At 48.1% G+C, this 25,598-nt stretch overlaps 2 protein-coding genes and 3 pseudogenes across 2 annotated transcripts; all 5 read left to right on the top strand.

Annotated features, from left to right (window-relative positions):
- Positions 1 to 2,995: 2,995 nt before the first annotated feature.
- Positions 2,996 to 5,783, top strand: LOC120103588 (WW domain-binding protein 11-like). The gene has a single exon (XM_039113342.2). The coding sequence runs from the start codon at positions 3,408 to 3,410 to the stop codon at positions 5,238 to 5,240; it is 1,833 nt and encodes a 610-aa protein (XP_038969270.1). The 5' UTR covers positions 2,996 to 3,407; the 3' UTR covers positions 5,241 to 5,783.
- An 81-nt stretch (positions 5,784 to 5,864) lies between these two features.
- Gle1-ps8 (GLE1 RNA export mediator, pseudogene 8) lies at positions 5,865 to 7,981 on the top strand (annotated as a pseudogene).
- Positions 7,982 to 12,286: 4,305 nt separating this feature from the next.
- On the top strand, positions 12,287 to 14,838 carry LOC100912568 (probable ATP-dependent RNA helicase DDX41-like). Its single transcript, XM_039113341.2, has one exon. The coding sequence runs from the start codon at positions 12,442 to 12,444 to the stop codon at positions 14,191 to 14,193; it is 1,752 nt and encodes a 583-aa protein (XP_038969269.2). The 5' UTR covers positions 12,287 to 12,441; the 3' UTR covers positions 14,194 to 14,838.
- Positions 14,457 to 15,948, top strand: Wbp11-ps3 (WW domain binding protein 11, pseudogene 3; annotated as a pseudogene).
- A 60-nt stretch (positions 15,949 to 16,008) lies between these two features.
- Positions 16,009 to 18,952, top strand: Gle1-ps3 (GLE1 RNA export mediator, pseudogene 3; annotated as a pseudogene).
- Positions 18,953 to 25,598: the final 6,646 nt, after the last annotated feature.

The raw sequence follows: 25,598 nt of genomic DNA, 5'->3' as shown, positions 1-25,598 counted from the left end.
AACAAACAAAGTCCCTGGTCACTGTACGGAGGATCTTATCAGGATGACCAAGATAAAAGGATTCCCTACATATTCTTCCATACTGTTTACCTTGATCTTTGTATAAGCCCGAATGTAAATATTCTTATGTGAGCCTACTTCCTTGTCCTAGCTCAATGTCAAATGCTTGCCAAATTTCTAGAGCAGCACCAAGGGGTCTGCACAGGAATCAAACTGCCTTCTAATTATGTGTGTTGGGACTCACAGACTACAGCTGTCATCAACACGATCTGTGTGAGAATAGATACCTTTCCGGGTCTTGTTTGTTTGTTTTGGTTTTGAAGCAGGTAATGGTTAATGAAGAGATACCTAGAACTTGCTGCCTCAGGCTGGCCTTGAAGTCAGAGAACTGATTGGCTTTATCTCCTGGGATTAAAGGTGTGTACCACCGAGCCTGGATCTTGCTACAAGTTCCACACTCTCCAGTTCAGTTTAATATCCTTGAACTCAGAATCCAAATCCATTTCTTTAATACTAGAACTCTCTATATTTTTTCTTATCTTGCTATACATATTCCAAATGCCCTTCATGAGATATAGGCAGAGAAAAAGGTCTATGATGGGAATTTCTGAGACTTCCTTTGTCATTGCAATAATCTGGGTCTCTTAGCCTCAAGGTGACTGTTCAGAGAGGGGCAGACAGCAGTCATGTTGTTCATCAAAATACTACAAAAATAGACTTTTCTCCACCTACTGAAGAACCTGTCCGCTAAAAACTCTTGGTCCACATCTGTACAATTCAGATCACTCTGAATAACAAGGCCTGCAATATTACAACTAAGATAGCCCATTGAGCCCCATTTAAAGCATTCCACTGCCTTTCAAAACCAAAGTGCCCAAATAGAGTCTTCCAACAAAAGCATGGTCGTGCCTCTCATAGCAATTCCCAAGTTCCTGGTACCAACTTCGGTTTCAGCTAGGGTTAATTGTGTGACTGTAATATTGCTCTCCTCTAGATTTCCACTGGACAGTGAGGGCTCATCATGGTGCAAGCACCCCAAATGCTATGCCTCTGTGGAAAAGGAGAGTTGACCTCAAGAACACAGATCCATCCCTTGTCTCCTATCCTCCAGTCCAGGTTTTGGTCTCTGACTTTCTGTTTTCCCACATTAATCATTTTAACATTGTCATATGTAGACTCTTCTGTCTCTCATTAGCATAGCAAGCCTGTGGGTTGTAAGAATTGCCCTTTTGTTTCTTTCCTTGTTGTGCTGATTCGATTCTGTTTGGAGCAGGATGTGGTAGTCTCGCGAGGTGTGGCCTTGTTGGAGGAGGGGCGTCGCTGTGGAGGCGGGGCTTTGGGGAAAGGTATATCTACCCAAGCTCTGTCCAGGCCCAGACACAGTACTCTCTCCTTCCTACCTTGGAGTTTATTTGGAGGTAGAGGCTCGCGGGATAGGTGATCTAGGCCCACGCGGTCTATACAAAGAGTTCCAGGGCAGTCAGGACAACCGAAAAAGAGTAAGGGAAGAAAGGATCTTCCTTCTTCTGAGAAGCTGAAGTTCACCAGGTATGTTGATTTGGGTCCTGAATACAGAAGCATCCGTGAGTACATGTATTTCATATTTTTCTTCCCAGAGTGTCCAGGATGTGGAGCAGAGGTCACCGGGTGTCAACCATGGATAAAAATTCTTTTTTTTTTTTTCTTTCCGGGGCTGGGGATCGAACCCAGGACTTTGCCCTTCCTGGGCAAGCGCTCTACCACTGAGCCAAATCCGCAACCCCATGGATAAAAATTCTTAAGGAGTTCCTTGACGACTGGCCTGCTCAAACCTGGCATCTTTCATTAGTTGCCTTGCCTGCCTGCTTTCCTCCCTCCTTCCTTCTCTGCAAGAAAGCAAGTCACTCTTGCTTTTATGTGTGGGATTTTGCTAGCGGGCTTGACATCTCTTGGTGTGCTGCATCCTGGAATTGTAAGCCAGATTACCCCCCCCCCCCCGCCTCCCTTGTAAATTATGTATTGCTGGAATAGTTTAACCACAGCCACCGAAATGAAACTAGAACCAAGAGATAATGTTTAGTAGTGTGGGACTAGTCTTGGTACAGGAAAATAAGTGAGTTGTGCTAAGTGTTAGAGGTGCCAAATATCGGAGTCTTCTTCAGGCACTATGATGTAGATTAGTAGGACTATGAGGGGAAAGGAAGGTAGAACTAGAAATGCTTGCCCACAAGAAAAATTCCAGGGGTACAGTGTGTATTGTGTGCTTACCTCAGCAGTGGTGAAAAGACAAATCTCACAATGGCCAAGTTGGCAATCACAAAGGTTCAGGTGGCTCTCACTAGTGTTTTTAGATGTCCTTTATGAAAATGAGCAAAACGGTCTGGAGAAGCAGGTCAGTCGTTCAGGGCATGGGCTGTTCTTGTGTAGTTTGGTTCCAGACACTATCCCCAGTAACTGCTCACAGAGGAAAAGTTAATTTTCTCCAATGGAGTCTCACTGTTTACAAAACCACTCTTAAGGGAAGGACCCACACCAGATGTAGGTAGCCAACACAAAATGAACTGAGGAATGTTTTTCCAGGTTTTCTTTTTATTAGTTTTGTCCTATTCTGGTCAGTTGGTTTGTCACTAGGTCTTTCTCACATCTAAAGAGATGAAGTTGAACTTTCTGTTTGCTCTTTGTTTTCTCTGGATGGCCCAGGACTCCATGTAACTGTCTTGTCAATGTTAATTGCATATGTGTTATTTTGTGTCTCCTAGTAGAACTTAATAACAAAACGTGTGGCTTCTTCCCTTTTTCATTCATTTCATGAACTGAACAAAAGTTTAAGAGTTATTTATATCAGCATAATGTAGCTGTCTTCAGACACACCAGAAGAGGGCATCCTGAACACATTAGGTTGGGAGCCACCATGCAGTTGCCAGACATTGAACTCAGGACATTTGCAGGAAAAGTCAGTGCTTTCAACCAGGGAGCAATATCTGGAGCTCTGAACACAAGTTTTTGTTACTTTTTCTTTATTGTTTTGAGCATGTCCATTCAAAGTGTGGTGGTGCATATTTGTGAGGGGTCTAGTGCTGTACTAAGGCCCTGATAAACACAAATGACCTTATAGTCTTGATCACTCTAAATTTCTTAAAAATCTCTTAAAATGGTATCTGAGTTTATTGTTTTATGAAGCCCTAGACTGCTCTTTTTGTATATCTTTCTAACCGTAATGATGAGATGAAATTTTTATTAAGCTATACAATTTGATGCTGTGAGCATAAATTTGATAAAAAGAATTCTTTCCAGGGTTCGAGGTTTCTAGATCGCCTTGCCTGGGTGGTGGACACAGAGGGAGAGAAGGCCCCTTCTCAGAAAGGACTCGGCGGTCCTTCTGTTTTTTATTTACTGAAGAGGAAATATATATCAAATATATTGTCAACATGGGACGAAGATCCACATCCTCCACCAAGAGTGGGAAGTTTATTAACCCCACAGACCAAGCCAGAAAGGAAGCCAGGCAGAGAGAATTGAAAAAGAACAAAAAACAGCGCATGATGGTCCGAGCTGCAGCTTTGAAGATGAAAGATCCCAAACAGATTATCCGGGACATGGAGACCCTGGATGCAATGGCGTTTAACCCAGTGCAACAGCCACAGCTGCATGAGAAAGTACTGAAAGCTAAGCTGAAAAGGCTGCGGGAAATGTTTGAAAGAATTCTACACCTTTATCAAAAAGAAAACCCAGATTTGTACAAAGAATTGAGACAGCTACAGGTAGCGTATGAACAAAAGAGAAATCAACGGATCCAGTATTTTGATGCGGTCAAGAACGCTCAGCATGTGGACTTAGAGAGCATCCCTTTGCCAGACATGCCCCATGCTCCTTCCAAAGTCTTCATCCAGGACATTCCCCTTCCTGGTGCCCAGCCGCCCTCCATCCTGAGGAAAGCCTCAGCATACGGGCCTCCAACCCCAGCAGTTCCTGTCCTGCCTCTCCAGGGTCCTGGTGTTCCACATTTGCCCCCTGGCAGAAAACCACCCGGCCCTCCACCTGGCCCTCCTCCTTCTCAAGTTCTGCTGGTGGATGGCTGTAAAGAGGGCTTTGCTCTAGGTCTTCCCCCTCAGAGACAAGATGAAGTCATGCTGTACAGCCCAGAGCTTGCTCAGCGTGGTCATGATGAGGACATGTCCAGCACCAGGGAGGAGGATGGCTATCCGGAGGACATGGAGCAAGATACACATCATGAGAGTACTGGGGACAGAGACCCTGACAGATTGGACTCAGAGAGTCACCCCAGTGGTACTGAGAGCAACAAGACTGAAGAGAAAAGGTCAGGTCTGAGGGTGCGATGTGCTGATAAGCCTGGGAAATCAAGGAAGAACAGCATAAAGGAGCTGACTCCTCTTCAAGCCATGATGCTGCGAATGGCAGGTCAGGAAATCCCTGAGGAAGGACGGGGAGTAGAGCAATTTTCAGAGGAGCAGGATGAGCAAGACTCTAAAGGTTCTGAAGTGTGGAAACAATCGCAGAAGCAGGATAAAGAAGATTCCCACTCTGAGGGCACAACTGCTGCCTCTTCACAACACCAGGCTCCTCCACAGTCCATTCCTCCTCAGACACAAGCACCTCCCATGCCAGGACCACCTCTTCTACCTCCTGGACCACCTACAGGCCCTCCTCCTGGGCCACCTCCAAAGGCTACTGCATTCCTGAGACCACCTGGAATGCCAGGAATTCAAGGACCTCCTCCTGGTAGACCTCCTGGCCCTTCCCCAGGTCCTCCTCCAGGTCTACCCCCTCAGCCCCAGCAAGGACCTCTGCCAAGGCTTCCTCATGCACTTCCACGGATCCCTCCTCATCCTGGGATGATTTGCCCATCCTTGGTGCCTCCTCTTAAACCTGCTACACCTTCCCTTTACACAACTGGTCTCTTGCCCAACCCAGGGGTGGTGACTGCCCTGCCCAGCCTCATTCAGGGACCAAAGGCAGAAGGTGCAAGTGTAGTCACCATGGAGAAGAAAGCCACAGTGACCATCAGTGCCAAGCCCCAGATCACTAATCCCAAGGCAGACATCACACGGTTCGTGCCCACTGCACTGAGAGTGCGACGTGAGAATAAAGATGATGTTGTTTTCCAAAGAAGGTTGGAGGATGAGGCTGCTGTGCCCATTGCTAAAGCAGCCCCAAGATGGGGTCCCTCATTTCCTGCTTCAGCCCAAACTAAGGACGATGCTTATGAAGCGTTTATGAAAGAGATGGAAGGGCTGCTGTGACAGAGTCTCCTGCCAGGACAGGCTTCTCTCCAGAGGACTGGATTGTGGAACAACAGACTCTTGCTAAACTTAGAGGGAAGAGCAATGTCCACTGTCAGGTGTTGTCCAAGTCCCGTTCCAGGAGCCTCCTAATGTTTGCCTGCTGGGATCCCCCACACAACGCGTTTCTTTATAATCGACCAGGACGTGAAGGAATGAACGCTGCCAACCCGTTTCCTATGAAACCACCACATCCTCCGTCTCATCCCCTCTCTATTTTCGGAATTCTGTAAGGGAGGTCTTAGCTACTCGTTTTCACTCATGTGCAGTGGGGACTAGAGTAGAAAATTCTGGAGGAAAAAAGATTATTCCAACTTGACTTTTGTGATTGAGTTATATTTAATATTTTCCTGTAAATATTTTGTAATATTTTCCTTGTACTGAATGGATTGCAATATCCCTACTAATTCAACGCTTGGTACATGGGAAGAAATATACAAATCTGGGATTAAAGATAATTTTCCAAAAGCTAAAGTCTTTGCGTGTTTTATATAGAAATAAAATGTTGCATATCAAGATAAAAAATGCTTTCCCAAATAGATTTCAAATGAGACCTTACTTCAAATATAAATAGTTTAAAGGTAAATGATGTGGAATGGTGACTGCTGGGAAACCCTGAGGGTGTCCCGAAACAAAGGCCTCCTGTACCGTGAGCACAAGGGACTGATGAGACTCTAGCATGATTTAGAATAATGCATTTCATTTCCCATACTGTCCTGTTACTCCGGATGGGTGGTAGATCACATCCCACCCACCAACTCACACCACAAGTCAGATATGGCACCCCCTTGGATAATTCACCAACCTCTAGATCTGCTTCAGGCCACAACCAATCCCCACTCCTTAAGTCTCCTGGCACAAGTACCCCGCAAAGCCCTTCACCCTCAACAGCAAGTAAAAGCAGAACCAACGTGAATGCCGGTTGGCAGAACCTATAGCACTTCAGTCCTCTCGTGTCATAGGAGTGGAGGGTTGCATCTGAAACTACAAATTGGGCAGCAGAAGGAGAGCAGCAGAGGGCCTGAGGCGGCAGCAGGAGGAGCAAGAGAGGAAGTTTCAAGCCCTCTCAGAGATGGCATGCCAACAGCTGGGGAGGTTTGACGAGCTGAGGGAGCAGAAGCTGCAGAAAGACTTCTGGGACTTACAGGAAATGATGTAATAGAGTACCAGACAAGCCCTGGACCATCAGAAGAAGCTGAGAGCTGAGCATGGCGGCAGAGCCAAGCTTCTCTCCCTGCAGGTTGGAGAGGCTAAGCAACAGCAGCAAAAGAAGCAGGCAGAGTAGGAGCGGCTTCCAGAGGAGGAAGGCCAGATCCGTGTGCATAGCAGGTGCACACTCAAGCGGAGGTCGTGCAGCTCCACCAGCAGCTGGACAGAGCTGCACATTCAGCTGAGACCTCCTGAAGGTGGACCTGTCAGCCTTCCAGAGCCGGGGCAAGCAGCTGTGCGACTTCATCTCCGGACTCCTTTCCACCACCTTGGACACTGACTATCCCACAGCAGAGAACCAAGCTGAGGGTGAGGGAGCCCTGCAGGAAATGAGGGACCTCCTCTTCTATTTAGAGCAGGAGATCTCCAGAGGCACCGAAGTGAAGGAGGAGGAGGAGGCCCGCATCAAGCGACAGGAGTCACAGGGCCCCCAGCGCCCGAGGGCTCCTGTCCGGACCTCTGCCCCCAGCCCAAGCCCAGCAGGGACTCAGGCGAAGGAAGACCTGCAGGCACAGGTCCAGGATGGGACGACGCAGTGGTATCAGCGACTTCAGGATGCTTCTGCCAAAGCGAGTTGGCCTTTGAGGACCTGAGCAGCAGCAAGGACAGTCAGGACAGAAGGATCAAGACGGACTTGCAGAAAGCAGCCACCATCCCAGTGAGCCAGATCTCCAGCAGCGCGGGTTCAAAGCTCAAGGAGGTTTTCGACAGACTCCACAGCCTGCTCTCTGGACAGCCTGTGCAATCTGGTGGGCGTCCCGTGTCTGTCAGTCTTCACCCTCAGGGGCTGGACTTTGTCCAGTACAAAGTGGCAGAGAAATTCATCAAGCAAGGGGAGTCAGAAGTGGCCTCTCACCCCGAAGCGGCCGTCGGCATTGCGGCTGTGGCCTCTGGGATGTGGATGCTCCACCCCAGAGTGGGAGACCTCATCCTCGCTCAGCTCCACAGGCAGTGTCCCTACTCCGTTCCTTTCCACCCTGCTTTCAAGGAAGGGATGGCTTTGGAGGATTATGGACGGATGCTTGGCTACCCAGTGACACATTCCAAGGTGGAGGAACAGGACCACTTTCTGAAACGGATATCCGGGATGATCCGTTTCTATGCCGCCATCATCCAGCTCCAGTGGCCATATGGAGACCAGCAGGAGCCTCACCTTCACGGCTTACAGCATGGCTAGGGCTGGTTGGCACAGGTCTTAAACCTGGAGCCTCTCCCGCATGTGACAGCCACTCTCCTCTTTGACTTCCTGGAGGTGTGTGGCAATGCCCTGTGAAACAGTACCATGTTCAGTTCTGGAAGCTGGTCCTTGTCATCAGAGAGGACTACCTGCCCAGAATTGAAGCCATCACCAGCTCAGGACAGATGGGCTCTGTAGTGCGACTGCAGCAGTTCTTGGACAAATGTCTGCAGCGCAGGGAGATCCCTGTCCCCAGAGGTATTCTGACACCCTCCTTCTGGAACTCTTGATGTCCTTCTTCTCAACTCTGTTTCTGGGGTGGGTGTGGGGGATCTGGGAGAGGAGGGACGCAGAGGGTGGGGGCTGTTTGTGTCGGGGGAAGGGAGGGGTGGTAGCTCCTTTAAGAATAAAGCAACGGATTTGGAAGAATCCTGTCAGGTTGAGAAGCCTGTCTGTGTGTTTTTCTTTACCTGTACCATGTGAATGAGGCTCTTGTGCTTGACAGCCGTTTGTCAGTCTCTTGGCAGGTTAGGTAGTTCTAGAGGTGTCACAAACACATACAGAACAGGCCTTTTCCGTTTTCACAAGTATAAGGAGGGGTGAGAAAGGGGCACTTGGCACTCAGCTGAACCTTTCCTCTCTAGTGTCCTTCAGGAGATGGCTGACCATTTTCTCGGCTCTTAGCTTGTAGAAAGCCAAGGTGCGTCTGTCTTCTGCAAGGCCTGTGCCACCTGGACACTGCTTTCTGGTACTTAGCCCCAGGCCCTGTAGGGGAACACCAGCTGATCCTCCCACCCACCCTGCTTTTCCACCCTATAGATTGAAATTCCCTGAGGGATTCCTCTCAGACCCCTTGGGGAAGGTGCCCCATGCTTGGACTTTTGTGAGACCAGAGAGTGGGGTCACTGAGGTCAGGAAAGCTCCCAGAGAACGGTTTTCAGCACCCTCCTTTCTCAAATCCAGTAAGTACCACCTGGGTGACTCTCACCCATTACATTCCCAAAATCAGGTGCAACACAAGCTTGCCTCCAGGCACCACCCTGCCTATCTGGAGAACACAGCTCCTTTGTGTTCTCAGAAAACACTTCCAGGAAGGTTTCACCTCAGCCATGCTGCTCCCTTCATCATCGCCCCTCATCTCCTAACTCCAGATGACCGGCATCAACTTTCCCCACAGACCACTTCTCTTCTTGACTACAAAGCCAGAGTCACATGGCCAAAGCTCACAAGTTCTGCTGCTTACAGGAAGGGTCTGCAACATGGTCCCCTTGTTCTACCACAAGATCTCTGGCATCCTCTTTCCCAACTCCTTTGCTGCCTAAGCTTGACTGTCATGGATCTGGCTCTGGGCATTGATCTTTACCTCAAACATCCATATTTCTATCTCCTATCCTGAAAGGGGTGTGCCAACCGGCCTGCATTTAAGTTTTTCTACAACTCCAAATTGCTCTCTCTGACTGACCTTGAACTCAGAGATGTGCTTGGCTGTATCTCCTGGGATTGAAGTAATGTACCACGGTGCCTGGAACTAAAACTCCTCGGTTAGTAGTCCCTTGCCAAACCCTGACACTCTCTCAGTTCAGTTCCATAGGGTTAACTCAGGATTCACGTGTGTTTAATGTGCTGGTGCCCCTTTCATATTCAAACACAATATTTTAACTTCTCTCCTTTGTAAGCTTGCTATGCATATTTCAAATGGTCTTCCTTAGATGTAGGCAGAGAACCACGTCTCTGATGGGCATTTCTGAGATCTCCTTCCTCAACGCCATGTATCTCTGTCCAAACCTTAGCCTCGTCCACATTCTTCCAACTAGGGCAAAAAGCAGCCATGTTCTCCACCAAAATACTACAAAAAATCAGTCCTAAGGCCCCATACTGAAGTTCTTCCCCACTGAAACCTCTTGGATAGCTCTGCCTTATTCAAATCACTGTTAGGAACCAGTTCTTCCATATTCCTAAAGAGATAGCCCTCTGAGCCGAACTTAAAGCATCCACTGCTTTCCAAGTCCAAAGATCCTCAATCCACAGTCTCCATGGAACTATGCTGGTGGGCTTTGATTATATGGCTTCCACCTTTTCTTTCTTTCTTTGTTTCTTTCCTTCTTCCTTCCTTCCTTCCTTTCTTTGTTTTCATTTTTTAAATGAATTGCCTTGAACTCAAGTCTTCCCGATTCAGTAGTGAGTACTGTAGAGAGTGAGTGACCTCCTCTTCAGCCTCGGTCAGCTCACTTCAACTTCTGAAAACCTTTCAGTATCCAGGGTTTACAACCGAGATGGAGAGAAGTTAGGTCTTTTGAGTTTTTGTTTGTTTATGTGTTTGGTCTTTGTAAATTCCTGGGGTGGGTGGCTCAAACAAGCTAGGTAACTGGTTAAATTGGACAACCGGATGAGATAGGCAAACTCATGAACATCCAGCAAAAGTGAAGCAAACCCACACCCCACATAACTAAAGGAAAGCGTTGCCCGTGGTAAGTGATTGAGAAGGGAATGTTATTGGGTCTGAGAGGACAGTCGAGTGCACTCATTCCCAACAGTCACAAGGTGGCTCAGAAACATCTGCTCTTCTAGGACCCAGCGGGTCCAAAGCCCTCTTCTAGCCTCCTAGAGCAGCAGGTCTGCATGTGGTTACAGAATACATGGAGATAAAACACTGGTAGAAACATACATATAAGGGGTTGGGGATTTAGCTCAGTGGTAGAGCGCTTGCCTAGCAAGTGCAAGGCCCTGGGTTCGGTCCCCAGCTCCGAAAAAAAAAAAAAAAGAAAAGAAAAGAAACATATATATATTATACATACACACACACACACACACACACACACACATATATATATATATTTGTACATCTCTATTACTTTTTGTTGCATGTAGCATAAGCTTGTGTCTGTTTCTGTTTACATGTGTTTGTGTGTGTGTCTGTGTTTGTGAAGCTACCACGACATGTGCATAAAGTCTGAGATTGTCTGTTGTCTTTGGCTCTGTCTGACCCTGCTGTCCTCTGGTAGTCAAGTCTGGCAGCAAGAGCCTTTACCCACTGTCACACCCATCAGTTTTACAGATCTACTTTTCTAATTGCGGCCTAATAAAATTGCTGTTCTCTAGAGAACCACTGGACAGCGAGGGCTCATCGTGTTGTCCCCACCCCAAATACTATGCTTTCCTCTGTGGAAAAGGAGAGTTGTGGGTCAGAACACAGATCCATTCCTTTTGTCCCATCCTCCAGCCCAGGTTTTGGTCTCTGCCTTTCTGTTTTTCCCACCATAATCATTTTAACCTTGTCCTCAGTAGGCTCTTTTGTCTCTCATTAGCATAGCAAGCCAGTGGGCTGTAAGGATTGCCCTTTTGTTTCTTTCTGTGTTGTATTTCATATTTTTCTTCCCAGAGTGTCCAGGATGGGGAGCAGAGGTCACCGGGTGACAACCATGGATAAAAATTCTTAAGGACTTCCTTGAGGACTGGGCTGCTCAAACCTGGCATCTTTCATTAGTTGCCTTGCCTGCCTGCTTTCCTCCCTCCTTCCTTCTCTGCAAGAAAGCAAGTCACTCTTGCTTTTGTGTGTGGGATTTTGCTAGTGGGCTTGACATCTCTTGGTGTGCTGCATCCTGGAATTGTAAGCCAGATTACCACCACCCCCCCCCCCAGCCTCCCTTGTAAATTGTGTATTGCTGGAATAGTTTAACCACAGCCACCGAAATGAAACTAGAACCAAGAGATAATGTTTAGTAGTGTGGGACTAGTCTTGGTACAGAAAAATAAGTGAGTTGTGCTAAGGGTTAGAGGTACCAAATATTCGAGTCTTCTTCAGGCACTATGATATAGATTAGTAGGACTGAGGGGAAAGGAAGGTAGAACTAGAAATGCTTGCCCACAAGAAAAACTCCAGGGGTACAGTGTGTATTGTGTGCTTACCTCAGCAGTGGTGAAAAGACAAATCTCACAATGGCCAGGCTTGGCAATCACAAAGGTTCCGGTGGCTCTCACTAGTGTTTTTAGATGTCCTTTATGAAAACGAGCAAAACCGGCTGGAGAAGCAGGTCAGTTGTTCAGGGCATGGGCTGTTCTTGTGTAGTTTGGTTCCAGGCACTATAGCCAGTATCTGCTCACAGAGGAAAAGTTAATTTTCTCCAATGGAGTCTCACTGTTTACAAAACCACTCTTAAGGGAAGGCCCCACACCAGATGTAGGTAGCCAACACACATTGAACTCAGGACATTTGCAGGAAAAGTCAGTGCTTTCAACTAGGGAGCAATATCTCCAGCTCTGAAAACAATTTTTTGTTTCTTTTTCTTTATTGTTTTGAGCATGTCCATTCAAAGTGTGGTGGTGCATATTTGGGAGAGTTCTAGTGCTGTACTAAGGGCCTGATAAACACAAATGGCCTTATAGTCTTGATTACTCTAAATTTCTTAAAAATCTCTTAAAATGGTATCTGAGTTTGTTTTATGAAACCTTAGACTGCTCTTTTTGTATATGTACCTCGTAATGATGAGATTAAATTTTTATCAAGCTATACGATTTGATGCTGTGTGCATAAATTTGATAAAAAGAATTCTTTCCAGGGTTCGAGGTTTCTAGATCGCCTTGCCTGGGTGGTGGACACAGAGGGAGAGAAGGCACCTTCTCAGAAAGGACTCAGTGGTCCTTCTGTTTTTTATTTACTGAAGAGGAAAATCAAATATATTGTCAACACAGGCCAAGCCAGAAAGGAAGCCAGGCAGAGAGAATTGAAAAAGAATTAAAAGTGGTTTTTTCAGCCCTGACACTGCGCATGTGTGGCCTATGATGGAGGATTTGGAACCTGAGCGGAAGCAAGTTCGCCTGAACCAAGCCACTGCGGGTGGGAGCCGCTCCAAGGACGAAGATGAGGACTACGTGCCCTACGTGCCCTTGCGGCAGCGCAGGCAGCTTCTGCTCCAGAAGCTGCTGCAGCAAAGACGCAAGGGAGCTGCAGAGGAAGAGCAACAGGACAGTGGCAGTGGCAGTGAGCCCCGAGGAGACGAGGACAATATCACGCTGGGTCCTCAGTCCAATGTCAGCCTCCTGGATCAGCACCAGCACCTCAAAGAGAAGGCTGAAGCACGCAAGGAGTCCGCCAAGGAAAAGCAACTGAAGGAAGAAGAAAAGATTCTGGAGGGTGTGGCTGAAGGCCGAGCCTTGATGTCAGTGAAGGAAATGGGCAAAGGCATTACCTACAACGATCCGATCAAAACTAGTTGGACACCCCCGCGCTATATCCTGAGCATGTCAGAAGAGCAGCATGAGCGTGTTCGGAAGAAGTACCACATCCTGGTGGAAGGAGACGGTATCCCGCCACCCATCAAGAGCTTCAAGGAAATGAAGCTCCCTGCAGCTATCCTTCGAGGCCTGAAGAAAAAGGGCATCCTCCACCCAACACCCATTCTGTCTGGTCGGGACATGATTGGCATCGCCTTCACGGGGTCAGGCAAGACACTGGTATTCACACTGCCCGTCATCATGTTCTGCCTGGAACAAGAGAAGCGGCTGCCTTTCTCCAAGCGGGAAGGACCTTATGGACTCATCATCTGCCCCTCGCGAGAGCTGGCTCGGCAGACCCATGGCATCCTGGAGTATTACTGCCGTCTGCTGCAGGAAGACAGCTCCCCTCTCCTGCACTGCGCGCTCTGCATCGGGGGCGTGTCGGTGAAGGAGCAGATGGAGACCATGCGACATGGTGTCCACATCATGGTAGCCACAACGGGCCGCCTCATGGATTTGCTGCAGAAGAAAATGGTCAGCCTAGACATCTGCCGCTACCTGGCCCTGGATGAGGCTGACCGCATGATCGACATGGGCTTTGAGGGTGACATCCGTACCATCTTCTCCTACTTCAAGGGCCAGCGGCAGACTCTGCTCTTCAGTGCCACCATGCCGAAGAAGATTCAGAACTTCGCCAAAAGTGCTCTGGTCAAGCCCGTCACCATCAGTGTTGGTCGTGCTGGAGCAGCCAGCCTTGACGTCATCCAGGAGGTGGAATATGTGAAGGAGGACGCCAAGATGGTGTACCTGCTTGAGTGCTTGCAGAAGACGCCCCCACCTGTACTCATCTTTGCAAAGAAGAAAGCAGATGTGGATGCCATTCACGAATACCTCCTGCTCAAAGGAGTTGAGGCTGTGGCCATTCATGGGGGCAAAGACCAGGAAGAGCGGACCAAGGCCATTGAGGCATTCCGGGAAGGCAAGAAGGACGTCTTAGTGGCCACGGATGTGGCCTCTAAAGGCCTAGACTTTCCTGCCATCCAGCACGTCATCAACTATGACATGCCTGAAGAAATCGAGAACTATGTGCACCGAATTGGCCGAACTGGGCGTTCGGGAAACACGGGCATCGCCACCACCTTTATCAACAAGGCCTGCGATGAGTCAGTGCTCATGGACCTCAAAGCCTTGTTGCTGGAGGCCAAGCAGAAGGTACCACCTGTTCTGCAAGTGCTGCACTGTGGGGATGAGTCCATGCTGGACGTCGGAGGAGAACGGGGCTGCACCTTCTGTGGAGGCCTTGGTCATCACTGACTTCCCCAAACTCGAAGCTATGCAGACTAAGCAGGTCAGCAACATTGGCCGCAAGGACTACCTGGCACACAGCTCCATGGACTTCTGAGCTTCCCTCTCCTTCCCAAGAGTCAAGTCCCAGGACATCAGCCATGTGCACACCAGCCCTCAAGACAAGAAGCCAGCCTCCTTGGCCCAGCTGGCCTGGGCCACCCCAGTGTTCTCTTCCCCAGCTGCCATTAAAGCACAATCCCTTAAAAAAAGAAAGAAAGAAAGAAAGAAAGAAAGAGAACAAAAAACAGTGCATGATGGTTCGAGCTGCGGCTTTGAAGATGAAAGATCCCAAACAGATTATCTGGGACATAGAGACCCTGGATGCAATGGAGTTTAACCCAGTGCAACAGCTGAATGAGAAAGTACTGAAAGCCAAGCTGAAAAGGCTGCGGGAAACGTTTGAAAGAATTCTACACCTTTATCAAAAAGAAAATCCAGATTTGTACAAAGAATTGAGACAGCTACAGGTAGCATATGAACAAAAGAGAAATCAACGGATCCAGTATTTTGATGCGGTCAAGAACGCTCAGCATGTGGACTTAGAGAGCATCCCTTTGCCAGACATGCCCCATGCTCCTTCCAAAGTCTTCATCCAGGACATTCCCCTTCCTGGTGCCCAGCCGCCCTCCATCCTGAGGAAAGCCTCAGCATACGGGCCTCCAACCCCAGCAGTTCCTGTCCTGCCTCTCCAGGGCCCTGGTGTACCACGTTTGCCCCCTGGCAGAAAACCACCCGGCCCTCCACCTGGCCCTCCTCCTTCTCAAGTTCTGCTGGTGGATGGCTGTAAAGAGGGCTTTGCTCTAGGTCTTCCCCCTCAGAGACAAGATGAAGACATGCTGTACAGCCCAGAGCTTGCTCAGCGTGGTCATGATGAGGACGTGTCCAGCACGAGGGAGGAGGATGGCTATCCGGAGGACATGGAGCAAGATACACATGATGAGAGTACTGGGGACAGAGACCCTGACAGATTGGACTCAGAGAGTCACCCCAGTTGTACTGAGAGCAACAAGACTGAAGAGAAAGGGTCAGGTCTGAGGGTGCGATGTGCTGATAGGCCTGGGAAATCAAGGAAGAACAGCATAAAGGAGCTGACTCCTCTTCAAGCCATGATGCTGCGAATGGCAGGTCAGGAAATCCCTGAGGAAGGACTGGGAGTAGAGCAATTTTCAGAGGAGCAGGATGAGAAAGACTCTAAAGGTTCTGAAGTGGGGAAACAATCACAGAAGCAGGATAAAGAAGATTCCCACTCTGAGGGCACAACTGCTGCCTCTTCACAACACCAGGCTCCTCCACAGTCCATTCCTCCTCAGACACAAGCACCTCCCATGCCAGGACCACCACCTCTTCAACCTCCTGGACCACCTACAGGCCCTCCTCCTGGGCCACCTCCAAGGGATAGTGCATTCCTGAGACCACCTGGAATGCCAGGAATTCAAGGACCTCCTCCTGGTAGACCTCAGGGCCCTCTCCCAGGTCCTCCTCCAGGTCTACCCCCTCAGCCCCTCAAGGGTTCCTCCTGTACTTCCAGGGATAATCTTTTTTCCTCCAGAATTTTCTACTCTAGTCCCCACTAGGCTACTACTCTAGTCCCTGCCAAGGCTTCCTCCTGCACCTCCAGGGATCCCTCCTCATCCTGGGATGATTTGCCCATCCTTGGTGCCTCCTCATGAACCTGCTCCACTTTCCCTTTACACGACAGGTCTCTTGCCCAACCCAGGGGTGGTGATTGCCCTGCCCAGCCTCATTCAGGGACCAAAGGCAGAAGGTGCAAGTGTAGTCACCATGGAGAAGAAAGCCACAGTGACCATCAGTGCCAAGCCCCAGATCACTAATCCCAAGGCAGACATCACACGGTTCGTGCCCACTGCACTGAGAGTGCGACGTGAGAATAAAGATGATATTGTTTTCCAAAGAAGGTTGGAGGATGAGGCTGCTGTGCCCATTGCCAAAGCAGCCCCAAGATGGGGTCCCTCATTTCCTGCTTCAGCCCAAACTAAGGACGATGCTTATGAAGCGTTTATGAAAGAGATGGAAGGGCTGCTGTGACAGAGTCTCCTGCCAGGACAGGCTTCTCTCCAGAGGACTGGATTGTGGAACAACAGACTCTTGATAAACTTAGAGGGAAGAGCAATGTCCACTGTCAGGTGTTGTCCAAGTCCCGTTCCAGGAGCCTCCTAATGTTTGTCTGCTGGGATTCCCCCACACAACGCGTTTCTTTATAATCGACCAGGACGTGAAGGAATGAAGGCTGCCCACCCCTGTTCCCTCTGACATCACCGCATCCTCCGTCTCATCCCCTCTCTATTTTGGGAATTCTGTAGGGAAGGTCTTAGTTACTCGTTTTCACTCATGTGCAGTGTGTACTAGAGTAGAAATCTCTGGAGGAAAAAAGATTATTCCAACTTGACTTTTGTGATTGAGTTATTTTTAAAATTTTCCTGTAAATATTTTGTAATATTTTCCTTGTACTGAATGGATTGCAATATCCCTTACTAATTCAACGTTTGGTATTGGGAAGAAATATACGAATCTGGGATTAAACATAATTTTCCAAAAGCTAAAGTCTTTGCGTGTTTTATAAAGAAATAAAATGTTGCACATCAAGATAAAAAATGCTTTCCAAAATAGATTTCAAATGAGACCTTATTTCAAATATAATTAGTTGAAAGGTCAATGATGTGCAATGATCCCTACTGGGAAACCCTGAGGGTGTCCCTCACAAAAGGCCTCCTGCACTGTGAGCACAAGGGACTGATGAGACTCTAGCATGATTTGGAATAATGCATCTCATTTCCCACACTGTCCTGTTACTCCGGATGGGTGGTAGATCACATCCCACCCACCACCTCACACCACAAGCCAGATATGGCACCCGCTTGGATAATTCACCGTCCTCTAGATCTGCTGCAGGCCAAAACCAATCCTCACTCCTTAAGTCTCCTGGCACAAGTACCCTGCAATCCCCTCACCCTCAACAGCAAATGGAACCCAGAGCACTCATGAGTCCCTGTTCACAGACCCTATGGCGCTTCAGTGCTCTCGGGCTATCAGAGTGGAGGGTTGCATCTGAAACTACAAATTGGCCAGCAGAAGGAGAGCAGCAGAGGGCCTGAGGCTGCAGCCGGAGGAGCAAGAGAGGAAGGTTCGAGCCCTCTCAGACATGGCATGCCAACAGCTGGAGAGGTTTGACCAGCTGAGGGAGCAGAAGCTGCAGAAGGACTTCCGGGACTTCCAGGACAGGATGGAGAAGGGTCGCAGAGAAGCCCTGGGCTGTCAGAAGAAGCTGAAAGCTAAGCATGGCGGCAGAGCCAAGCTTCTCGCCCTAAAGCTTGGAGAGGCTAAGCAGCAGCAGCACAAGAAGCAGGCAGAGTAGGAGCAGATTCCTGAGGAGGAAGGCCAGATCTGTGTACGAAGCCTGTACACCGTGCAAGAGGAGGTCCTGTCTCAACCAGCAGCTGGAGGCCTCCTTTCAGCAGCACAGAGACCTCCTGAACGTGGACCTGTCTGCCTTCCAGAGCCGGGGCAAGCAGCTGTGCGGCTTCATCTCCGGACTCCTTCCCACCACCTTGGACACTGGCTATCCCACAGCAGAGAACCAAGCTGAGGCTGAGGGAGCCCTGCAGGAAATGAGGGACCTTCTCATCCATTTAGAGCAGGAGATCTCCAGAGCCACCTAAGTAAAGGAGGAGGAGGAGGAGGCCTGCATCAAGCGACAGGAGCCACAGGGCCCTCAGCGCCCGAGGGCTCCTGCCCAGACCTCTGCCACCAGCCCAAGCCCAGCAGGGACTCAGGCGAAGAAAGACACGCAGGTGCAGGTCCAGGATGGGACGATGCACTCACTGGTACCAGCAACTTCAGGATGCTTCTGCCAAATGCGAGTTGGCTTTTGAAAACCTGAGCAGCAGCAAGGACAGTCAGGACAGAAGGATCAAGATGGACTTGCAGAAGGCAGCCACCATCCCAGTGAGCCAGATCTCCAGCAGCGCGGGTTCAAAGCTCAAGGAGGTCTTCGACAAACTCCACAGCCTGCTCTCTGGACAACCTGTGCAATCTGGTGGGCCTCCCATGTCTGTCACTCTTAACCCTCAGGGGCTGGACCTTGTCCAGTACAAAGTGGCAGAGAAGTTCGTCAAGCAAGGGGAGTTGAAGTGGCCTCTCACCCCAAAGCGGCCTTCCCCATTGCGGCCGTGGCCTCTGGGATCTGGATGCTCCACCCCAGAGTGGGAGACCTCATCCTCGCTCAGCTCCACAGGCAGCGTCCCTACTCCGTTTCTTTGTACCCAGCCTTTAAGGAAGCGATGGGTTTGAAGATTATTAATGGAAGCTTGCCTACAAATTGACATATTCCAAGGCTGAGCAACATGACAATATTCTAAAACAGATGGCTGGGATGATTCATTTATCTGCCACAATCATCCCGTTCCAGCGGCCTGACAAAAGCAGGTCAGAGCCTCACCCTCATGGCTTACATTATGACTGGTGGTCATTGGCATAGGCCTTAAACTTGGAGCCTTTCCTGGATGTGATACCCACTCTCCTGTTTGACTTCCTGGAGGTGTGTGGGACTGCCCTCATGAAGCAGTACCAGGTCCAGTATGGAAGATGGTCCTTGTCATTAGAGAGGACTACTTGCCCAGAGTTAAAGCCATCATGAGCTCAGGATAGATGGGATCTCTGATGCGTCTGCAGCAGTTCTTGGACAAATGTCTGCAGCACAGGGAGTCCCTGTCCCCAGAGGTTTTCTGAAGTCATCATTCTGGAGTTCTTGATGTCCTTCTGAACACTATGTCTGAGGCCAGGGGTTAGGGGGTTAACATAGAGCAACTGGTTTTGAAGTATCCTGTCAGGTTGAGAAATTCGTCTGTGTGTTTTTATTTACCTGTACCATGTGAATGAGGCTCTTATGCTTGACAGCCGTTTGTCACTCTCTTGGCAGGATAGGTAGTTCTAGAGGAGTCACAGACACATCCACAACAGGCCTTTCCCATTTTCACAGGTATAAGGAGGGGAGAGAAGGGACCCTTGTCACTTCGCTGAACCCTTCCTCTCCAGTGTCCTTCAGGAGATGGCTGACAATTTGCTCGGCTCTTAGCTTGTAGAAAGCCAAGGTGTGTCTGTCTTCTCCAAGGCCCCTGCCACTGGGCCCTGTTTCCAGTACTTAGGCCCAGTCCCTGTAGCCAAACACCAGCTGATCTTCCCACCCACTTTCATTTTCCTCCTTTTTTGCCTATATATTGATATTTCGTAAGTGCTTCCTCTAGGACCCCTTTGGGATGGCACTCCATGCTTCAACTTTTATGAGACCACTGAGTGGAGTCCCTTAAGTCAAGCTCGACAGGATAATTCTTTTAGGCCCCTCTTACCTGGAGGATAATTCATGATCCTCTAGATCTGCTTCAGACTGGTACTAATCCTCACTCCTTAAGTGTCCTGGCTTAAGTACCCTGCCAATCCCCTCACCCTCAACAGCAAATGGAACCCAGGGCACATGTGAGTCCCCAATCACAGACCCTATGGCACTTCAGTGCTCTCAGGCCTTCAGAGTGGAAGGATGCCTCTGAATGTACAAATTGGCCAGCAGAAGGAGAGCATCAGAGGGCCTGAGGTGGTTGCAGGAGGAGCAAGAGAGGACGGTGCATGCTCTGGATGTGTCTCTCAGGAGAGATCTATATCCAACCCCTTTCAGCATGCACTTTTTACCTTCATCAATCTTAACTAATTTCAGTGGCTGTATACCTATGGGCCACATGTGGGGCAGGCTCTGAATGGCCGTTCCTTAAGTCGCTACTCTAAACTTTACTTCCACATCTCCTCCTATTGACATTTTTTCCACTTTCAAGAAGGAGTGGGAGCATCCACATTTTGGTCATCCTTCTTCTTGAGCTTCCTGTGATGTATGGATTGCATCTTGGGCAGTTCAAGCTTTTGGGCTAATATCCACTTATCAATGAGTGCATATCAAGTGTTTTTTTCTGTGATTGGGTAACCTCACTCAGGATGACATTTTCTAGTTCATTCCATTTGCCTATGAATTTCATGAAGTCGTTGTTCTTGATAGCTGAGTAACATTCCATTGTATAAATGTACCACATTTTTTAATCCATTCCTCTGTTGAAGGGCATTTGGGCGCTTTCCAGGTTCTGGCTATTATAAATAAGGTTGCTATGAACATAATGGAGCACGTGTCTTTGTTGTATGTGGAAGCATATTTTGGGTATATGCCCAGGAGTCGTATAGCTGGGTCCTCAGGTAGTGGAATGTCCAATTTTCTGAGGAACCTCCAGACTGATTTCCAGAATGGTTGTACCAGTCTGCAATCCCACCAACAATGGAGGAGTGTTCCTCTTTCTCCACATCCTCGCCAGCATCTGCTGTCACCTGAGTTTTTTATCTTAGCCATTCTGACTGGTGTGAGGTGGAATCTCAGGGTTCTTTTGATTTGCATTTCCCTGATGACTAAGGATGTTGAACATTTCTTTAGGTGCTTTTCTGCTTTCGATATTTCTCAGCTGAGGATGCTTTGTTTAGCTCTGTACCCCAATTTTTTGGGGTTATTTGGTTCTCTGGAGTCTATCTTTTTGAGTTCTTTGTATATGTTGGGTATTAGCCCTCTATCAGTTGTAGGATTGGTAAAGATCTTTTCCCAATCTGTAGGTTGCCATTTTGTCCTAATGATAGTATCTTTTACCTTACAGAAGCTTTGCAGTTTTATGAGGTTCCATTTGTCGACTCTTGATCTTAGAGCGGAAGCCATTGTTGTTTTCAGGAAAATTTCCCCAGTGCCCATGTGTTTGAAACTCTTCCCCATTCTTTCTTCTATTAGTCTGAATGTGTCTGGTTTGATGTGGATGTCCTTGATCCACTTGGACTGAAACTTTGTACATGGTGATAAGATTGAATCGATTTGCTTCTTCTACATGCTCACCTCCAGTTAAACCAGCACCATTTGTGGAAAATGCTCTTTCTTTGAACCAGCACCCTTTGTTGAAAATGTTCTTTCTTTGAACCAGCTCCATTTGTTATAATGCTATCTTTCTTCCATTGGATGGTTTTAGTATGTCCAATACAGAGGTCAATGCAAGCAGCAAATCACTGAACTTAGAAGAGGACCCTGTTTAGGGGAATTAGAGGAAGGATTGAAAGAGCTGAAGGGCCTTGTAACCCTGTAAGAACAACAATGCCAACCAACCAAATCCTCCAGGGTCTAAACCACTATGGAAAGACTATACATGGGACTGAGCCAGGGCTCCAACTGCATATGGAGCAGAGAATAGTCTTGTTGGGGCACCAGTGGAAAGGGAAGACCTTGGTCCTGCCAAGCTTGAACCCCCATTGCAGGTGAATATCGGTAGGGTGGTAAGGGAGGTGGATGGGGGGAACACCCATATGGGGGAGGTATGGGGATGCCGGCTTATGCGGACAGGAAACTGGGAAAGGGATAACATATGAAATGTAAGTAAAGACATATATCTAATATATATTTTTTTAAAAAAGGGGGGGTACGAGCCCTCTCAGAGATGGCATTCAAAGAGCTCAAGAGGTTTGACGAGCTGAAGGAGCAGAAGCTGCAGAAGGACTTCCGGTACTTACAGGAAGTGATGGAGAAGAGTAGCAGAGATGCCCTGGGCCATCAGGAGAAGCTGAAAGCTGAGCATGGACGCAAAGCCAAGCTTCTCACCCTAAAGCTTGTAGAGGCAGAACAGGAGCGGATTCTCGAGGAGGAAGGCCAAGTCCATGCCCTTCTCTGAGTCCTGAAGTGCAGAGATTGGAGAAGGGGGCCTCCAGGTTGTGGACAGCTTCTAGCCTGAGCAGGGTCAGAACAGGGAGGGCACTGGCCTGTGCTAGCAGAGAGGATTGTCGTTAACTTGTTGGATGCAGAGTTGCTGGCAGAGGTTTTAGGGAGCACAGAAAATCCTTTTGTCATCTGTGGCGTTGGAAGGGAAGGACTTCTTCATATCTCTCCATGGTAGACCCTGGATGAAAAGAGACATTGCATGGTTCTAAACACTTGTTGTCAGGGCAGAATGTCGATGCAATAATCCATTCCCCACCTCTCGAGGTGGGCCTGAGATTAAATACCTTTTGCAGGGAGGAATTTCTGGGAAGGGAATATATTGGTTAAGCCTGATGGTCCTATGCAGAAAAGCATCCAGTCCCATCTGTCTGATGCTTATTTGGGACCATTTTCACGAGCCAAGGCTTTGCAAGTTTCTGTTAGAACTGAGATAATAATTGGGTAAAATGTCACACATCTGTCATTCTAGCCTTTGGGAAGCAGGCAAGACATGCCCTGATTTAAGATCATCCCTGCTAAGCAAGGAGGAGGCCAGTCCAGGCCACATGACCTCCTGTCTGTGTAGAAGATTCCTTTTTCCTGGCTGGGTTTCATGATGCCAAGTGGGACTATGCAGGCTGCTCTGGGATCAAACTAGCTGTGACCTCTGAACTAGAATACCTACCCAAATCATTAAAGTGATGGGAAATCGGAGACGGGTTGGAAGGATGAAGGGAAGGAAGAAATGACGTAATAATTTTTGTTTGCTTGTTCTTTTCAGGACAAGGTTTCTCTGTGGCCTTTGCTGCCATGAAACTCACAATGTAGGAGGTTGCCCTCAAACTCAGGTCTACCTGCCTCCTGCCTCTGCCTCCTATGTGGTAGGATTAAAGGCGTTTGGCTCTGCCTCTGCTGCCACTGTCTCCACCACCACTGCATAGAAATATTTATAATCAGTTTCTCCCAATCAAGAGTATCATGGGGTTCCAGGCTACTACTGTGTTGTTCTTCAGGTAAGCTTTTCAGTTATGGCTGATAAATAAATACCAAATAGTCTTTCTACAACCAGAGGGAAACTTCTGAAAGACCCTCATGATTAGTAATATCAGAGCCTCATAAAACAACTGGAGAGTAGGCAAAATAGCCCCCAAAATTCATGTTAAAACAATACAGTAATCATTCTACAAAACACTTCCCATCTTTGGGTTTCATAGTTTTTAAAACAGATTTATATAACATATATATATATATACATGTACATTTTATACACACACACACATATATATACACATATACATATATAGATATTTGTACACTGTCACAGTCTTCAAACATACCAGAAGAGAACATCAAATATCATTATAGATGGTTGTGAGCCACCATCTATTTGAACTCAGGACCTCTGAAAGAGCAATCAGTGCTCTTAACCAGTCAGCCATCTCTCTTAACCACTCAGCCATCTCTCTAGCTCATGGTTTCACTTCTTCATATCCCTCATTGGCCCCTATGCTAAAGGCTTGGTTTCCAGCCTATGGTGCTATTTGAAGTGGGAACCTTTAGGATATAGAGCCTAGTTAGTGGAGGATGTTAGAACAATGGGAGGTTCTGTCCTTGAAAGAACACTTGGGCCTCTGACTCTTACTCATTCTCTCATGAAGTAGACAGCCTTCCTCCACCTTCTGCCACCAATATGACGGACTAGGCCAAGACAAACCCAACAAGCCTGAGTAAAACTGGACTGAAAGACAGATTTCTGAAAGGATGATTTCTTCCTTTAAACGGTCTATGTCAGGTATTCTGTCAGGGCAACAGAAAGCCAGCACACTAAAGAAACCACCTTAAGACAGTAAGCTTCTTACCTGATCACTTCAGACAGGGTGCTGTAGATACTGAGAGCAATGCGCAGATACCATGGATTTGCTAAATGAAAGGATGAACTGGGACAAAAAACCTGTTTCAAAGGTGCAATGTTAGGAGATTTCAAGGTTTCAAATCAACCCTTGTGGTATGGAAACGTGAATCTACCAGATGGTGGTGGAAGTCCTAAGGCTCTGTACTACGTTTAACAGAATGTAAGAGGAAACACTACAGTGGCTTTGGCATGTACCAAGAAGGGACCCAGATCCTATTTCCAATCATATAACTCCATCTGAGGCACAAAAATTAAGACATCACTATAGTCTCTACTTTTAAGGGGGCTGATCTATGCATTAATAATTAATAATTACCAAAAATGCTCTTGTATTTTAAGTTTTGCTGAGCAAATTAAACTCTGAACTTAGCAGGCATAGTGTCTCACCTATAACCTCGGCACTAAATGATCTTAGAAGCCTATGGTTCCAATGACCAGAATCCCCTGCAGGTACAGGGAAGCCTTTTACATCTCAGGTTGCTGGACCCAAGCCCAGAGTGTGATATTCAGGACCCCTCAAACAAGACTCAGACACATTGTCAGGTGACTCTGAGACCCAGCTGTGAAAGCCAATGGGATTCCTGAGACAGGAAATGCTGGTTCCATGGGCTTCCCCCACCCCCACCCTGAGGTGGATATTCCCAAACCCTGTACAGCCACTCAAGCTCCTCCCATGGTTACAAACTTATCTAATGGTTCCATCAAATTAAGAGGACCCACTCATACTACAACATGATACATTTCATTTAGGATGTCTATTTATAGGTAGTTCAAGGTCAGAGTTGCTCCCTTCCCAAGATCACCTGCTACTGTGCTGTTTGAGGTTACCCCAGGCCAGTGAGTCACCAAGGAACAGCACACTCCCAGCAGGCAGCCAACTGCCCTAGAAATACACCCACTACCCTAGCTTTGGTAGAGACTGTCAAGCCCAGGAGCCATCTCAAGCTGGTTTGAACAAACACGCCCTCCATCTTCTCTGTCCTTCTGTACCTTCCAGGGCTGCGCTTTAGTTTCAAAACAGCTGGCACTCATTTGGCACAAAAAGTCTATGGCACTCATTCCAGGGGAAGAAGTCACTCCTGCATAATGTGTCAAGCTCATCCCTGGGTCACAGAGCTTGGATCCCTTCCATCTTTAAGAAAAAAAAAGGGGGGGGGGCAAGAGGGCTGCTCACATCAACAGCTGTCTTATAGGACAGCCTGCTTCAGGGCTCATCAAGACTGAGTTACCCACCTGCAAAGCAGGGAACAGAACACTACCTGACGCTCCTCCCTCCTATGGTTTGAGTAAACCTTTGTTGCTACCAAAGCAAGGGAAGGATCTCACACACAAGGAGTGTTCTTGGGGTTGGAGGGACCAGGATTCCTATATCCCAGTCATCTCCAGCTGGCAAGGCGAGCAGCTTTGGAAAAGTAGTGAAGCAGTTTAGATTGTCTAGAGAAGAGAAAGAGAAAAGGAAAGGGAGAGGAAGGGGGAAGAAGAGGAGAGGGAAAGAGGAAGAAGGAAAGGAAAAGAGAGGGAAAATGGGGTCAGAGAAAAAGGACACACTAGGAAATGCTTAGCAGAACACAGAGGCACACCAGCACATTAACTGTCCATAACACCACTGCAGTGTAGGAAAACCAAACTGAGTTACACCTCCTCCAAGTGCCTCAAGTGTGTACTGAGGAGAGGGCTCTTAGGCTC

Source organism: Rattus norvegicus, chromosome 6, assembly GCF_036323735.1.
Source record: "Rattus norvegicus strain BN/NHsdMcwi chromosome 6, GRCr8, whole genome shotgun sequence".
Lineage (NCBI taxonomy): Eukaryota > Metazoa > Chordata > Mammalia > Rodentia > Muridae > Rattus > Rattus norvegicus.
This window is presented reverse-complemented; position numbering and strand designations above follow the sequence as displayed.

Bases quoted from the DNA above. Each gene is read 5' to 3' on its own strand.
- LOC120103588 (XM_039113342.2), top strand. From the start codon at position 3,408: ATGGGACGAAGATCCACATCCTCCACCAAGAGTGGGAAGTTTATTAAC.
- LOC100912568 (XM_039113341.2), top strand. From the start codon at position 12,442: ATGATGGAGGATTTGGAACCTGAGCGGAAGCAAGTTCGCCTGAACCAA.